Raw genomic sequence first — 18,250 nt, 5'->3', positions numbered from 1 at the left:
TGACAGAAAAGCATAATAGGCTAATTATATTTTTTAATAAAAATTACATATATCTATGGTGTACAACATGATGTTTTGATATATTTACACATTGGAGAATGACTAAATCAAGCTAATTAACATATTCTTTGCCAAACGTATTTATCATTTTTGTGGTGAGAACATTTAAAATCTACTCTCTTAATAATTTTCAAGTATTCCATATATTATTATTAACTATAATCATGTTGTACCATATAGCTCCTAAACTTACTCCCCTGTCTAGCTGAAATGTTATATCTTTTGACCAACATCTCCCCAGTCCCCAACTACATTCTAAAAAATATTTTAAGCATAACATGTATAACATTTAGATATAATTCTTTAGAAAAATAACATACAAACACAAGGTCAAGTGTAAAATGGAAACTCTAGAAAATTTCAGACTATAAAAGAAGAATTTGTTCAGGTGTTTTTGGTATGAATGATAGTGAGTGTCAAATCATTAAGGTGGACACATTTATTAAAAATGATTTTATATTTTTATTTTTAAATTTATACTATTTGCAATATCCTTGAATTATATCCCCTGACACTATTTACAATCATAACTAAAACGATTTGATAGTACAGTATGGAAATTACTTAACAATAATTTATTATATATTTCAAAATAGCTAAATTTGTAATGTTCCCAAGATAAACAAAAGATAAATGTATGAGGTGATGAATATTTCAATTACCCTAATTTGGCTATTACACATTATATGCAGATATGAAAATATCACATGTACTCCCAAAATATGCAGTATTACATATCAATAAAAAATTAAAAATTAAAATAATAGGTGAAGAAAACAACTTGGAACCTAACTAAAAATATGTGACAGCATACATAAAATGTGGTTTTAAACTTTCCTTTGGTGCTACTCAAAAATAAAATCTTGAAGACCATTGCTATATAGAACATTGCTCTCAGTGATATATGATTTATTGCTACATAGGAAAGGCAGTAAAGCCATTGTATCTAAGAGCATGCACTCTACGATAAAACAGTCTTCTGTTCTAACCTTAAACCCCTTCCCCATTTGTTCTTTAACCTTAGACAAATTCCTTTCTCTCTCTAAATCCTCCTTTCCATGTCTGTAATAATGTAGGTACTAAATTTGTAGGATCATTCTAAATGTTATATGAAATTAATCATTCCAAGCTCTTAGAAAAATGTCTAGACATAATAAGTGCCATGCATATGTATTCACAGAAGCTGTCATGGACAAGAGGGTCCAGAGGAGAAGGACATGCATGTTCTTAGGCTAACCTTCCAGAGGGATCAGAGATTGGTATGATGTCTCAGAATGCATAAAATAAACTTTAAAAGAGGGAAAAAATCGCCAGCTGAGGAAGTAAAATAATGTTGAGCCACAATGGTGAGAGAGAACTGGACATCAGGTGCCAAAGTCAAGAGCTGCTCCTTTAAAAATGAAGAGATTGCCAATAAAATAGTTCTATTCATATGAAATAAAGCTGGACCTCCCCTGCCCAAATCCTAGTGCCTTCACTGTTTTTATCCTAACTTTGGTTTAGATTATAATCTCATTCACAGTTTCCACTTGCTTGATATTTCTAAGTTCTGAAATTCAATAATATGCCCTTAGTTATATTCCTCCAACTTGGGTCCTGCTTACAGTTTAACTTTGTTACTCAAACTTCTTTGTCTGGTTTTAACTTTCAGTTTTGTCTGACTGAACTCTATAAAGATAATCTTACTTTAACTTTTCTTAAGGGGGGTATGAGAGAGAACACACAATATCAAGAGCTCATATCTTAATGCCTAACTGATATGAATTAAAATCCCAGCTCTACTTATGTAGCCTTGGTAAACTCAGAACTTCTCTGAACCTCAGTTTTCTTTCCAGTGGGGGTAATAATTTCTTATCAACAAGGTTGCTATAATGATTGAAGGACATATGTCACAAGAAACATTTAGCACAATTAACATTTAGAAAATAATATTTTTTTATCATTATTCTCATTATTATTGTTCCCGATGCAATGAATAGAACCATTTATTGGAGTTACGATTATTTGGGAAATGAATATTCCATAAAATCAAACACGTTATGACCTTGTATCAAAGATGACTGTCAAAGATGAATTGAAATGTAGAAAATCACAAATTTTATGCTTTCTCTAGAGTCAGAAACCAAAATTAAAAGTATTCTCCAGAACTGGAAAGCAAGAGGACACATAACAGGCTGGAAAAATTTGCTCTGATTGCTGTTACAGATTGAAGTGAGAGTGAATAGATGATTATCATAAAATGTTCTTTCAACTTTTCTATATTGAAAGGAGGAATAATAGGCAGAAGCAAAAGGAGAGAGCACAAATTGGTTTAGCCTATTTCATCTGGTCAATCCATCCATGGTATCCAAATTAAGGCTATTCGATTCCCCAAAGGTTTATTGAATATGCACTGAGTATTCAGAATGTAAAGAATCCCAATGCAGAATTCATTTATTATTGATTTTATTATTTTGAATCATACTTTTAATTATTTTTGTAAATCAATGAGCTAATCACTTGGATTTTCAATCATTAAGGTAAACTAACTTATTTTTTTCAATTTCCTTTTTACCAACAGGATTTGCTAGTCCACTTACTGGGATAGCAGATGCCTCTAAAAGCAGTATGCACAATGCCTTGCACATGTATATGAATGGAACAATGTCCCAGGTACAGGGATCTGCTAATGATCCCATTTTTCTTCTTCACCATGCATTTGTGGACAGGTTGGTTGGTACTTCTTTATAAATTATGTGCTTATTGTTTGTAAATGCAGTGGATATCTATCAAATTTAACTTTATTTATTACATAAAGGGCACAAATTATGATGGTCTATTTTCTCAGATTAGGTTCAACCAAAAACAGATCCTACACTAAGGATTTGGATGCAAATGTTTTATAAAAGAAGTGTTTCATTAAAGATAAACCAGTAAGGAAGTGAGTAAGGCAGGATAAGAAAGGGGGAAAAGCCAAATAAGGGTACAATTTTAGTTTAAGTCCCAGACTCCACCAGAGCTTAGTAGAGTATAAAGTACATCTGTTTGTCCTACCTTAAGACAAAGGAAATCAGTCTTTGTACTCCCATAATAAATAACCATTAGCTAAAAGTTGCCCTGCAGTAGAGGATGTAAAACTCCGAGTCACTAGCCTGATTCCAGATAAGGCTCTGTGGTTTCAGTGCCCAAAGGCAGCCTTCTGGAGGTTGCAGGGGCATGTAGTTAAGAGCAAAGATTGGAGAAGCGTGGGGTGGGCACACAGAGCTGATGATACAAGGGATTTAAGGCCATCTGGGTAGGGCACTAAATTACTACATCTCTCATCAATATATTTTTTCCCTTTGGAAATTTTATTGTTATTTCTTTTTTTTCTAACCTAAGACCCTCATATATAAGGAAGTACAGACTTTGATGTTTCCCATTAGCCTGAACACTATATGATTAATTATCCAGACAGAGTGTACTATGTCCCCACTGTCCTATTTAATGTGATTTAATTCTCTTGGAGCTTTTATTCCCCTTATTAACCCTCTTCCATTACATGTGTAATGTCTTAGCCATATTAGGTTTTAGACTTAATCATAGGTGATGATAGCAGAAAAGAAAGTACACAGAGGAAGGTCAGCTGTCTGTTTCTGAAATTTTTCAAGAAGAGAGGAGAAAATAAAGCATCAAATCACAACAAATGCTGTAGAACTCTTTCTTTTTCCCCTCTAAGGTAATTTTCTCACAACAGCTAATGAACGAAAGGCATAGATCACAGATTTATACCTGCCATTAAGGTAATACTATCATCCTCTTTGACAAAAATGAGAGGCACTATTTTTCCTGTTTTAAAGATAGGGAAGCTTAAACCGAGAATTATGTGTTTTACTGAATTTACTACCCTCCTCACTTCACTCACGTCCCCAGGAACATGGACATAGTATCAAACAAATAAAAAGTGACCATTGGCCTGGAAAACCATTAAGCAGATTTTTATCGCCTTTATAGCATCTCTCATATAATGGGAATTAAGTAATATCCCATGTTATATGTCATTCAGACATCAGGTTATAATAATGTGTAAGAGCACCAAAATTATGATTAGCAACACCAATAGCACAACCACCTACACTCATATATAAAGGAGAGAAGTAGAGTGTTGGAATAAAATATTCCCGGAAAAGAGAGATTGAACATTTTTCCAGTATCATTTTATATTGTTGTCCTTGTGAATTTTTGGCATTTTTAAATCTCTAGAATCATCCCATAAACTCTAAAGAATTAAGGATGACCATTGTTGCCACTTCCATTCAGTATAGTATTTAAAGTCCTAGCCACAGCAATTAGACAAGAAAAAGAAATAAAAAGGCATCCAAATAGGAAAGGAAGAAGTTAAATTGTCTCTGTTTCTTGATAACACAGAAAATCCTAAAGAATCCACCAAAAAAACTATTAAAACTGATAAACAAATTAAGTAAACTTACAACATTCAAAAATTAGGACAGTTTCTATACGCTAATAATGAACTATTTGAAAAATAAATTAAGAAAACAATCCCATTTAAAATAGCATGGAAAAATAAAATAAAATACTCAGGAGTAAATTTAAACAAGAAAATGAAACACTGGAAACTATAAAACATTAATGAAAGAAATTTAAGAGCACACAGATAAGTGGAAGGGACAGGGTGGCAGACTCATTTTCATTCTCTGATTGTGGATATGTAGATGATACAACCATTTTTGTAAGGCAATTTGGAAATATCTACAAGAATTTTAAATGTATTTCACCTCTTGCCTTCCAATTCCAATGTTAAAAATTTGTTTTTTAGTCATACTCACTAAATGCCCCCAAATTCTTTCTTTCTCTCTCTCTTTATATATATGTGTACATATAAATATATGATTATATTAAAATATTTTAGCTTTAATTTTTAAAAAATAAAGAAACGAATTGGGGAAAATTACCTAAAATCTATTCTATCAGCTAAAAAATACTTATAAAACTCAAAAAGTAGAGAAAAAAACAAAATAACAAAATAAAAAGTCTTACTCCACCATTCTGTTCTTGTGTTTATAGAAAAAATATATTTATTTTATATACATTAAAAAATTGTATTTCCACATAATTATGGGGTTTTTTTACTTAATAATTGATCTTAGATACCTTTCCACGTCAGTCCATGCAAATCTGTTCCATTCCTTAACAAGCACTTTGATTCTCTCTCTCTCTCTTTTATTTTTGGCTAAACAATATAGATAGATACACACACGTATCTGTCTTTGCTACACATGTCTTTGCCACAACATGGATATATATTTATATGTAACATTGAAATTGGAAGGGAAGAGGTGAAATACATTTAAAATTCTTGTAGATATTTCCAAATTGCCTTCCAAAAATGGTTGTATCATCTACATATCCACAACCAGAGAATGAAAGTGAGTCTGCCACCCTGTACCCTCACTTCATTAGCTATTGTCAACTTCATTAAGCTTTATTACTCTGCTAAGAAGGGAAATATTCATTTGAATTTCTCTATTTCCTATATATGGTATTGAATACTTATATTTTCTTTTTAAATTTCTGATTCTATTCTTTATTATTTATATTAGGTTTATTTGTCTTTTAATTGCTGTACCATATAGACTTTTCATAATTTTTTTAAATTGGTTCTTTTGTTATAAACATTACAAATATTTTCTCCAGTTGTTTGGCTATTTTTTGAAGTCTTTGATGATCTTTTTGCTATTCAGAAGTTATTCTTTCTCATATGGTTTATTTTATTCAATCATTTGTCCATAGCTTCAGGGTCTTGGACTTTTTGTTCTTCACTATTCTTGTGTGTTAAAAGAATGTATTAGTCTAAATCTCTAAGGTCCTTCCTGGACTTTACAACACTGTGGATAATGCCTTTTTGAAGAAATGTCAGTAGAATGCATTAGTACAATTTCAGGGCTTTAGTGTTTTTTTTTTAGTGACAGCTTAATCATGCTTTTAGTTATGATTAATAGGTAAGTGACAAGAGATAACTTCAATTTATAGTTAAAATTATTTTTCTCCTCTGTTCAGGTTAAGGTCTGAAAAGGGACTCTGTTTTCAGGTTTGTAAAAAGATGTTCTGGCAAGGAGAGAAGCTTAAGGAGGTTGAGGAGAGAGGGTTGAACACTCTAAGAGAAAGAATGGGTTGAAGAGTTGTCTGTTTTGTTTCTGTAAAAAGATCAGATTTGGAAGAAACTAAAGACAGGGGCATCTGAGTTTTTAAATCAGCCTAAGGCTACAACAGCCTGATCTATTCTGATCTCTACACTATCTCTGAGAATTTAGATAAATCACATGGCTTTTTTGAGACTTCCTTTCCTCTTCTCTAAAATGGGAGTCTTTTTGAACAAGTCCAGACCAACTAAGAAGTTATATAAATCACACAAGATATGAATCTAAATGCTATCTATAAATAGTAGGCAGCATAGTGTGGTAATGGATTAAAGGGTCAGACAGAACTGGACTCAGATATGGGTCACTTAACCACTCAGCCATGGAGCCTCTGATCTGTGTAATGGAGATAATTTAATAATACCACCTTGGTTGGGAGTCAACCAAATAGTATTAGAAATATGTAGTTGATAGTCAATAATAGGATGCTATAATAATTATTATTCTCTAACAATTTGAATAACTGTTTTTCAAAAAGTTACTCTCAAAAGTTTAGAGGTTTAGGTGATTCCACAGTGAGCACTGCAAAGGAATACAGTGCTTTATTGGAGCTTAAGTGTCCCATTAAAGTGATGTAAATATTACTGGGGAACATTAATGTTTTAGAAGATTCCCTTCTCATTAGTTTATCTATTCTTTCCACATTTATCCGAGAAATATTTATTCAACACATATTAGGCACTCATTAGACACTTCAGCTTCTGCATCCTTCCTAAAGGAGCTTGTTGATGTGCATGCAGCTAGGGGCTCCACCCGTGCTTATAAGCCAAGAAGTAGTTCAAGCATCATTTTATCAGTGAAGCCTTCTCTACTTCCCCAAGGCACTTACTCCATTCTTTCAGGTCTCCAAGAATTTTCGTGCTGATCTTTCTATACAACTTAACGTGGTGTATTATAATTGTGCAATTACTAGTTTATCTAACAAAATCTTGAATTATTATTTCAACTCTTATTCTATCTACCATATCTTTTTATCTGCATTCTCTGTACTGTGGGTAATGCCCTCACATAATGTTTAGTTGAAAGAATAAACGATGGATAACAAGGTGCAACTGCAGTGTGCTAACTAGCAAACTGGCTAGGAAAAGTAATTTAAATATATTCCTCACTGCCCATTCACAAAGTAGCCTATGCAATGGAAAATTCAGAACCATTAAAATGATTATGGAAATTTATAATAGTTGAGTTTCTAAATGTTTATTATATATTATTAAATAAGGAAAATAGGTTGCAGAATAGGATGTTTAATAATATTCCATTTCAAAAGTATATGCATGTGTATCAACATATGCAAATGTGTCTATTAATAGAGGCAAGAAGGAAGGGTATATAAAAACGTTGATAAGGGATCACTGGTTGGTAGAATTAGGCATGAACTATATTTTTTATGTGTTTTTCTTAACTTTTTTGTAATAGGTATATATGTACTTTTTCAGTAATACCAAAAAAAGAGCCAATTCCCAAAACTAAACAGACAAACAAACGAGAGTTGAAAGGAATGTGTAATCATTTGCTTACAACTCGTAAAGCTTCTTAAGATTGTGTTTGTTTCCTTTTAATCTATTTTTATTAAAGTAATTGCTAGTGGCTCCTATCTATTTCAGAGTCCTATCCCTCATAGATTGATTGAATGAAGAATTCTATTAGGCAGTTGAGTTCCAGATGCCACAATTTTCCTGACACGCTGTGTATCACTGTCTGTCCAGCAGCAGCTTCTGAAATGCTCTCCCATCTTACCACAGTCTGCCCTTGGTAAGAACCCTGCATTCAATGGCTCCAGTCACCTCCTTGTTTCCACAGGTCTTCAAATTCCCCTTTTGGTAATTCTCCACTTGGAATTAACTCTTGCAAATCCAGATTTCACTTTTGTGTGACCTACTTTGTTTCAGGCTACACATTGACCAGTAAGCATGAGCTTTTATGCTTATACCTTCCTCAAGAAGGAAGTATAGGATTGGTGCTGGCTGGTGCACTGTGGATAAATGTCAGAGGAGCAGAAAGGGGGCTTTAGAAATATTTCCCTTTTCTTTGCACTTAACTACACAAGACAGGCTTATCTAAATAAAAGCAAGCACACTTCTTCACACAGGCATTCATTTATCTTAAGTCAACAAACATTAAGTACTCTGTATGTGTCATGCTCTATATTAGACCATGGGGATGCAGCAATCACCAAATACTGTTCTTCTCTGCCTAGTGTCCCTTGGTGCAGATATGTAAATAACTAAGTAACATAAAGCAAACTGCAACTTATGCAATAATAGTTGCTTAGTATGCAAGGTCATTTGGGAGTGACAAAAAAGAGCACTAAGGAAGTAGGGACCACAAGAGTGATCCTCTTCAACCCCTGAAACTGCAGCACCTAGCACCATGCCTGGTGCATTAATAGAATAGATATTCAATGAATATCTATTGTTAGATTCTATTGTTTGGAATACTATTATGACTGGTGGCTTTATGAAGAATGAGTAGGATTTTTATTTGTGACATTTGCATGTAAAAACATTCAATCCATTGGGAACAAAACAAGAAAAGCACAGAAGTGTGAGGTTAAAAGAAACTTCAGAAAATAGCGATAGTTACGTTACCAAAATTCCTGAAATAAAAAAAAAATACAACTAACATTTATTGTGTGCTTACTATGCACCAATTCTAAGTGCATCACAAGTTGAATCATTTATTAATAATAATTACAGAAATCCTACCAGTTAAGTGCCATTATCTTTACATCTTAGGGATGAATAGACAGAATTATAAAGAGGTTAAGTAACTTGTATGATGTGCTGCTTCATAAAAGACTTAAAGAGAGACTTAGTAGAAAGAATGTATATAGTGTTTATAAACAGAAAGAATGTACTCTTCCCCAGCAAGCAAGCACGAGCTATCCAGATAGGAGGTTAGTCAAGCAGTGTAGTTACTGTAGCAGGAAGCAGTCCAAATAGAACAAGTTGGTAAAAAACTTAGCAAGCTCAGACTGGAGGTGGAGGGTTGGCATGGGGGTTAAGATGTATCTAAAGAGAAAGAAAATTTGGGCCAAAAATTTGAGGTGGGAAGTTTTGTCATTTAGTATGCCCAGAAGATTAGAGGATGGACACGCTTGTAGCTCTGGCTTGGGCGGTGCAAAGGCAATATATGTAACCAAAATGTTTGTACCCCCATAATATTCTGAAATTTAAAAATAAAAAAGAAATAGACGAGCAGTTTGAACTGATTCTTAAAAACTTCTCTGATGTGGTTGGGGCCCTTAAGAGTAAGCCTGACAGGACAGACTGGCTCAGAGACTAAGTGAGATAGAGGTACAAAGTGCAGGTCATGACACTGACCTCTAGGAGCTCGCAGACTAGATGCCAGATTCTAACTGTGAAGAGCAATCCTGTAATGGAAGAACTGTGAGATCTGGAGTCAGAGGCCTGTGATCATGTCCTGGCTCTGCCTCATGATTCTTGTGTGGTCTTGGGAAGGTCACTGGTCCTCCCTGAGCCTCATTTTCTTCACTTGTAAAAAGGCGGTAATACTACCTTCCTCATAGAAATGTGAGTTTACACTGTATAAACTTCAACATGTTAACAAGACTATCTCTTTTAAATAGAGTGGAGTATAAGGGGTTTTAAAAAAGCATACACAATGCTTTTGTTCTTGACTCATTATTTTCTAAGTGCTCTCCAGTGTTGGCAACGCCTCACGGATTCTCCTGTAGTCTGTCTCTCAAATGCATGGAACCCAGGCTCGGTACAACCCTAAGACAATACATTCCAGGGATGGCTGGCCTGCCTCACTCCACAGCTACAGATTAATTACATCTTCTGACATGACTTCTTGGCTGTATTCGCCAGTGTAGCCTCCCCTCCACTCTGCTCCTTAAGCCTCTCCTGGGCCATCCTGCTAAGAAGGCTGCCCTGATTCACAGGCCCTCAAACCAGATGCTTTGCCAACCTGGCATCCCAGAAACAGTCCAACCAGAAGGGTGGCAGCAAGGCATGTCCCTGGGGCTTCAGAAATGAACAGCAGATTGCTTCCCAGCTGGTGATTACAGGGCTGAAGCTTGCTCAGAAAGGCAGAAATCTCAGGGTTATGAAAGAAGGTGAGCTCAGAAACCAGAAAAATGTCTTAAAAGTCTGGTCTAGCAATCAGATGGATGGCAGAGAGGGCTGTCTGTTCCTAGGTTCCTTTTCATATTGTTGGATTGTGACCAGCTTTTAAAACATCCCTGATTTTTTTCTAAAGCAAAATTAATTCCATAGAACAAATAGCAGTTATACCGCTATAGTCATACCTGTCTATATTCCTATAGCTGTTTTCCTTGTTGATGTTGTTGTTGTTAGAATTAGCACTTATTCTAGTCTATGTTTATTAGATTTATTCCTGAGTTTGCCTATCTCTCCCACTAAATCTTGAGTTCCTTGAAGACATGGTCTATGTATTGATCATCTCTAGCACCTAGCACAGATCCTGGCACATAGGAGACATTCATTAAATACTTACTAGAGTAAAGTGTTGTGTAATTGATGATTCTGAAGCAGGAAGCCGTCCACTTGGTTATCAATAACACTTTGTTTTGCAGTAAAATATGAATTTAAGGCAGTTGGATTGTATTCCATCAAGTGATGATGAAATCATGTGCTATAACTATAACTAATAACCTAGAGAATGTTCCAGTTACAGTGTGGGAACTCTCCCAACTCTGTGTAGGGTTAATGTGTTTTGGTGCAAGAGAAATTAAATTACTAGTAAAATATTGTTAACTTAAAAACCTCAAATGAAGGAAGATAAAGAAACATTAGTTGTCATCATTATTGATGAACTTTTAAATCTGAAAGAGAATTTCAAGATCATAATCCAAACTTCTTATTTTACAAATAAGGAAATCAAGACCCAATGAGGATGACCTGCTCAAAGACACACAGTTTTCTGCAAAGCAGAAGGAAGAATGTGTCAAGGTCTTGCAGTGCAGAATAGGAGGTCCCAGGGAGCAGTATGGAATACTTAACATGATGGGAGGGTACTTAGGCAGGCAGAAGCAGCATGACTGTAAGAAAGGTCCTCGTCACAATTACTTAGAGAGCCAAAGGTCAGAACCACTGAACTAGCACCAAATATCAGATCCAAGGAAAGAACAGGGCTGTGAAATAAATCAAAAGGCCATAAATCAGGAGAGTAGGAGGCAATAATTCATGTGATTAAGATCACAGATTTTAGCATTAGACATGCCTCATTTTGAATCCCAACACTGCTACATCTAGCCACGCAATTTCTGGCAAGCTACTTATACTCCCCTAAGCCTTCCATTTTTCAGCCACAAAATGGTGCTAATATTTATAGCTATCAGAAGTCATAGCTTTGATTATTAATATGATATGTTTATAAATACATACCAAGGTCTTAGCACACAATTACTAGACAGACGGGGTCCTTGCTATTAAAATGCTTACATTCTAGTAAGGAGAAACACAGGTAAGCCAGAAAAGAAAGAAAGAAGCACAAAATTCTATCAAGCACTATGATGTGACATAAAATATATATCTTGTAAAGAATTACTTGGGAGAATGTTCTAATTGAGATAGGCTAGTCTCGTTGGCTTCTGAGAAAATGAGCTATAATTTGACACTGAGTTTATAAAAAGGAGCCAGCCAAAGAAAATCCTTTGGGGTGTGTGTTTCAGGAAACAGAAAGAGAAATACAAAGGATCCAGGGCAGGAAAGAGCTTGTCTTATCTCAAGGTTGGAAAGGAGACTAGCAAAGCTAAAGCTGGTAAACAAAGAGAACTGGGTACAATATGAGGTTGAAACGATCAGAAGGGATTAACAGAGCCTTGAGTAGATACAGTAAAAAGACTTAAAATGATTTTTAATCTTGGGTACTGAAATAATTTTAAGAAGGTTGACATTTTTGAAAGTTATTCTGGCTGCTGTGACAAATGGATTGTTGGAGCAAGAACTTCAATAGGGACATGGATTACTCTATTGCATTGGTTCCAAGTGGGAGATGAGAGTGATTTCAACTGGAGAGGTGACAATGGAGCTGTTGGGGAAAAGACTGAGTTCACGTGTATTTCAGAGATAACACCAACAGAACTTGTCGATGCATTAGATCATGATGTATATGTAGGTAATAATTTTAAGAAAGAAAAGAAGGAAAGAAAGAAAAAGGAGGAATCAATGAAAGCTCCTAAAGCTAGAAGCATTAGAGAGGATAGTGGGTATGTTACTAAAGTAAAAAAGACCAGGCAAGTAATAAATTTAGTAAAGAAAATGAACTGAGGTTCTCTTTGAATATATTAGGATCCTTTTTTATTATGATTATTATTATTTTATTTTTTATTTCAGCATATTGTGGGAGTACAAATGTTTCGGTTACATATATTGCCTTTCTCCACCCAAGTCAGAGCTTCAAGCATGCCCATCCCCCAGATGGTGAGCACCACACCCATTAGATGTATATATACCCATTCCCTCCTCCCCCTCCCACCTGCCCGACACCTGATGAATGTTACTACTATATGTGCACATAAGTGCTGATCAGTTAATATCAATCTGATGATGATTACATGTGGTGCTTGTTTTTCCATTCTTGTGATACTTCACTTAGTAGAATGGGCTCCAGCTCTATCCAGGATAATACAAGAGGTGCTAGATCATCATTGTTTTTTGTGGCTGAGTAGAACTTCATGGTATATATATACCACATTTTACTAATCCACTCATGTATTGATGGGCACTTGGGTTGTTTCCACATCTTTGCAATTGTGAATTGTGCTGCTATAAACATTCAAGTGCAGATGTCTTTTTTATACAATGTCTTTTTTTTCCTCTGGGTAGATGCCTAGTAATGGGAATGCTGGATTGAATGGTAATTCTACTTTTAGCTCTTTGAGGTATCTCCATATTACTTTCCACAGAGGTTGAACTAGCTTGCACTGCCACCAGCAGTTTATGAATATTCCTATCTTTTTGCATCCACACCAACATTTATTGTTTTGGAACTTTTTGATAAAAGCCATCCTCACTGGAGTTAAGTGGTATCTCATTGTGGTTTTGATTTGCATTTCCCTGATGATTAGAGATGTTGAGCACTTTTTCATATGTTTGTTGGCCACTAGTCTATCTTCTTTTGAAAAGTTTCTGTTCATGTCCTTTGCCCACTTTTTAATGGGGTTGTTTTATTTTTTTCTTGTTGATTTTCCTGAGTTTTATGTAGATTTTAGTTATCAGTGCTTTATCATATGTGTAGCAAGCAAGTATTTTCTCCCATTCTGTAGGTTGTCCGTTTGCTCTCATGATAGTTTCCTTGGCTGTGCAGAAGCTTTTTAATTTGATCAGGCCCCATTTGTTTATTTTTGTTGTTGCTGTCATTGCCTTTGGAGTCTTCTTCATAAATTCTTTGCCTACACCAATGTCTATAAGAGTTTTTATAACATTTTCTTCTAGAATTCTTACTTTCATGCCTTAGGTTTAAGTCTATTATCCACTATGAGTTGATTTTTATGAGAGGTGAGAGGTGTGGATCCTTTTCAGTCTTCTACATGTGGTTATCCAATTTTCCCAGCACATTTATTTGAATAAGGATTCTTTTCCCCAGTGTATGTTTTTGTCTGCTTTGTCAAAGATCAGATGGCTATATGAGGATGGTTTTATATTTGGGTTCTCTATTCTGTTCCATTGGTCTATGTCTCTTTTCTTGTGCCAGTACCATGCTGTTTTAGGTACTATAGCCTTGTAGTATAGCTTGAAGTCTGGTAAATTGATGCCTATCAATTTGTTCTTTTTTTTTTTCTTTTTTTCTTTCTTTTTTTTTTTTTTTGAGACAGAGTCTCACTCTGTTGCCTAGGCTAAAGTGCCATGGCCTCAGCCTACCTCATATGAACCTCAAACTCCTGGGATCAAGCAATTCTTCTGCCTCAGCCTCCTGAGTAGCTGGGACTACAGGCATGCACCACCATGCCCGGCTAATTTTTTCCATATATTTTTAGTTGTCCAGCTAATTTCTTTCTATTTTTTTTTAGTAGAAATGGGGTCTTGCTGTTGCTCAGGCTGGTCTCCAACTTCTGAGCACAAACGATTCTCCCGCCTCAGCCTCCCAGAGTGCTAGGATTACAGATGTGAGCCACTGTTCCTGGCCTTCAATTTGTTCTTTTTGTTTAGTTGCTTTTGTCATATGGGTTTCCATTTAGAGATATTTCACTTCCTTGGTTAAATTTATTCCCTAGGTTTGTTTTTGGGTTTCGGGTGGGGGGACAGTTTTTGTTTTTTGTTTTTTGTGGTTTTTTTTTGGCACCTGTTGTAAATGGGATTGAGTTCTTGGTTTGGTTCTCAGCTTGGTCGTTGTTAGTGTATAGGTATTGATTTTTGTATGTTGATTTTATAACCTGGGACTGCTGAATTCATTTATAAAATCTTAGAGTCCTTTGGAGGAGTCCTCAGGGTTTTCTAGGTATAAAGATCGTAATATCAGCAAACAAAGATAATTTGACTTCCTCTTTTCTAATTTGGATGCCCTTTATTTCTTTCTCTTGCCTGTCTGCTCTGGCAAGGACTTCCAGTACTACGTTGAATAGAAGTGGTGAAAGTGGGCATCCTTGTCTCGTTCCAGTTCTTTGGGGAAACTCAACTTTTTCTCATTCAGTATGATGTTGGCTGTGGGTTTGTCATATATGGCTTTTACTATTTTCATGTATATTCCCTCTATACGCAGTTTTTTGAAGTCTTTTATCATAAAAATATGCAGTATTTTATCAAATGCTTTTTCTGCATCTATTGAGATGATTATGTGGTTTTTGTTTTTAATTCTGTTTATGTGATGAATCACATTTATTGACTTGCATATGTTGAACCATCTTTGTGTCTCTTGAATGAAACTCACTTGATTATGGTAAATTATACTTTTGATATATTGTTGGATTCAGTTTGCTAGAATTTTGTTGAAAATATTTGTGTCAGTGTTCATCAAAGATATTGGTCCATAGTTTCGTTTTTGTTGTTGTTGCTGCATCTTTATGTGGCTTTGGTATCAGGGTGATACTGGCTTTGTAGAATGAGTTAGGGATGATTTCCTCCTTTTTGATCTTATGGAACAGTTTTAGTAGGATTGACACAAGTTCTTTGTACATCTGGGAATTTAGCTATGAATCCATCTGGTCCTGAGCTTTATTTGTTGTGAATTTTTTTATACTGATTCAATCTCACTACGCATTGTTGCTCTATTCAGAAGTTTTATTTCTTCCTGGATTTCTTGGGAGGTTGTATGTTTTCAGGAATTCATCCATTTCCTTTAGGTTTTCTAGTTTCTAAGTGTCTAGTTGTTCACAGTAGTCTCTGATTATCTTTTATATTTCTGTAGTATCAGTTATAATGTCTCCATTTCCATTTCTGATTGTGTTTATGTGGATCTTTGCTCTTCTTTTCTTGGTTAGACTAGCTAGTGGTTTAACAATTTTGTTTATCTTTTGAAAGAAACATCTCATTTTGTTGAATCTATGCATTGTCTTCAGGTCTTTTTTTGGTGTTTTTTGTTTGTTTGTTTGTTTATTTGTTTGTTTTGTGGGGGAGTTGTCTCTATTTCATTTTGTTCTACTCTGATCTCTGATTTTTGTTTTTTCTTTTCTTCTACTAACTTTGGGTTTGGTTTGTTCTTGTTTTTGTTGTTATTGTTCTTCCTTGAAGTGCAATGTTAAGTTGCAACTTTGCAATTCATAATCTTTCTACTTTTCTTGCTGTAGGCCTTTAAAGGTATAAGCTTCCCTCTTAGCACTGTTTTTGATGTATCTCACAGATGGTATGTTTTCACTGTCTTTCATTTCAAAAAATTTTTAATTTCCTATTTATTTCTTTATTGACTGAATGTTCTTTCGTGTTGTTTAATTTCCAAGTATTTGTGTAAGTTCTGAAGTTATTTTTCATGTTGATTTCTAGCTTTATTCTACTGTAGTCTGAGAAGATACTTAATATGATTTTGATTTTTTTTGAACTTCTTAAGACTTGCTTTGTAGCCTAAATTGTGGTCTGTCTTGGAGAATGTTCCAAGAAATGATGAAAAGAAAAGTAGTTCTATGATTGTTTGGTGGAATGTCCTGTAAATTTCTGTTAAGACCGTATGACTTAAGTATAATTTAAGCCCAATTTTCCTTTGTCAATTTTCTGTCTCAGTGATCTATCTAATGCTGTGAGTGAGGTGTTGAAGTCCTCTACCATTATTACATTGCTATATATCTCTTAGGTTAGGTCTAGTAATACTTGTTTTGTGAAATCTGGGTACTGTGATGTTGGGTGCATATATATTTAGGTTTGTTGTTGCCTCTACTGAATTGATCCTTTTATAAATTTTATATAATGATCTTCTTTGTCATTTTTTACTCTTTCTTTCCCCTTGAGAATACAAATAATTTGTAAGTTTGCTCACCTTATGTAGCCCCAGACATCTCAAAGGCTTTGTTCATTCTTTTTTTTTTTTTTTTTTTTTCCTTTTTCTTTATTTTTGTCTGACTGGATTGTTTCAAAAGACCTGTCTTCAAGTTCTGAGATTCTTTTTTCTGCTTGGTCTAGTCTATTCTTAAAGCTTTTGAATGCCTTTTGTATTTCATTCAATGAACTTAGTCCAAGGGTGGGGCATGGCCCAGTGTTAAATTCTCAAAATGGTGCCAGCTATGGGCTTGCAAAGAGGTCAGGGCTCCTTTCAGGTCAGTGACATGGGCAAGAAACTGTGGAGTGTGCAGTCCGCTCCTTTTGCAACCTCATAGGAGCCCATAGCAGGGAAGTAGGAATTGTCCTAGGTATGTGTAGGAAAGCTTGAGCTCCCCTGTCTCTTAGTTGGGTGGCAGTTGCAGCTGCATCAGCCTTAACTCAGCTCACAGGTGGGGCACTTCCCAGCTTTAAACTTCCAATTGGCTCCTAGGGCCTGTGACCAGAGAGGGTAGAGCCCCTTCCTGGGAAACAGCATGCTCAAGATGCTGGTGGAGTGCCATCTGCTCACATCTCAGTCTCACCACAGCCCATAGCAGATGGTCAGAATTGTTTTAGGTACATTTAGGAGAGCTTGGGCTCCCCTGTCACTCAGCTGAGCAGCAGCTGCAGCTGTGCCAGCCTGAACTTGAACCATGGGCAGGATGCTGTCCAGCTTTAGGCTTCTAAAATGGCACCTTGGGCCTGTGATCAGAGAGGGTGTGGCCCCTTCCAGGCAGATAGCATGGATAAGATACTGGGGGGCATGCTGTCTGCTCACATCTCAGTCTCACGGCAGCCTGTAGCAGGGCAATGAGAATTGTCCCAGGTATATGTAGGAGAGCTTGGATTCCTCTGTCCTTCCTCAGCTGGGCAGCAGCTACAGCTGCATCAGTCTGAGCTCAGCTTGGACTGCCTTGTCCCTCTTCAGCTGGGTGGCAGGTGCAGCTGCATCAGCCTGAACTCAGCTTTAAGTTCCCAAAATGGCACCTTGGGCCTGTGACCAAAGAGGCTGGGTCTCTTCTCAGCAAGCTATATTGGCAGGGACCTGTGGAGAGTGCAGTTCAGTCAAAACTTGGTCTCACATCCTCCCAGCAGGATGGTGGATATTGTCCTACATGTGTGTTGGAAAGCCTGGTTTTCCTGTCCCGACCAAGCCAGCTGGGGGCTGCAACCAGCATCAGCACAAACTCAGCCTGAGGTTGAGGCAAAGCCCAGTGTTAAACTCTCAAAATGGCACCTTGGGCCTGTAACTAGAAAGGCTGGGGCCCCATCCAAGCAAGCAGCATGGGCAAGAAACTGTGGAAAATGCTCTTTTCTCAGGTCTCAGTCTCAGCAGCAGCCCACAGCAGGGTGATGGGGACTTTCCCAGTGGTGTATAAGAGTGCCTGGGTTCCTTTATCCCTCCTTGGAGGTGCACAGTGCATGCAGGTGCACCCGTAGTGTTCTGGTATCAAGGCTCTCAGAATGGCACCAAGCTCAAGCTGCTGTAGGCTCAGATGCCTGTGGGTTTCCATGTGGGTTCTCTTTTTGGAGCAATGTCTTATGTATAATCTCCAAGCAGCTCCCTATGTTAGGCCCAAG

At 36.2% G+C, this 18,250-nt stretch overlaps 1 protein-coding gene across 1 annotated transcript in view; it reads left to right on the top strand.

Moving 5' to 3' along the window:
* Positions 1 to 18,250, top strand: part of TYR (tyrosinase) — an 84,518-nt gene that overhangs the window by 26,778 nt on the left and 39,490 nt on the right. Inside the window, exon 3 of the mRNA XM_069469083.1 lies at positions 2,621 to 2,768. Within this exon, the coding sequence (XP_069325184.1) occupies positions 2,621 to 2,768 (148 nt within the window). The remainder of the gene's footprint in view (positions 1 to 2,620; positions 2,769 to 18,250) is intronic.

This window comes from Eulemur rufifrons, chromosome 6, assembly GCF_041146395.1.
Source record: "Eulemur rufifrons isolate Redbay chromosome 6, OSU_ERuf_1, whole genome shotgun sequence".
Classification (NCBI taxonomy): Eukaryota; Metazoa; Chordata; class Mammalia; order Primates; family Lemuridae; genus Eulemur; species Eulemur rufifrons.
This window is presented reverse-complemented; position numbering and strand designations above follow the sequence as displayed.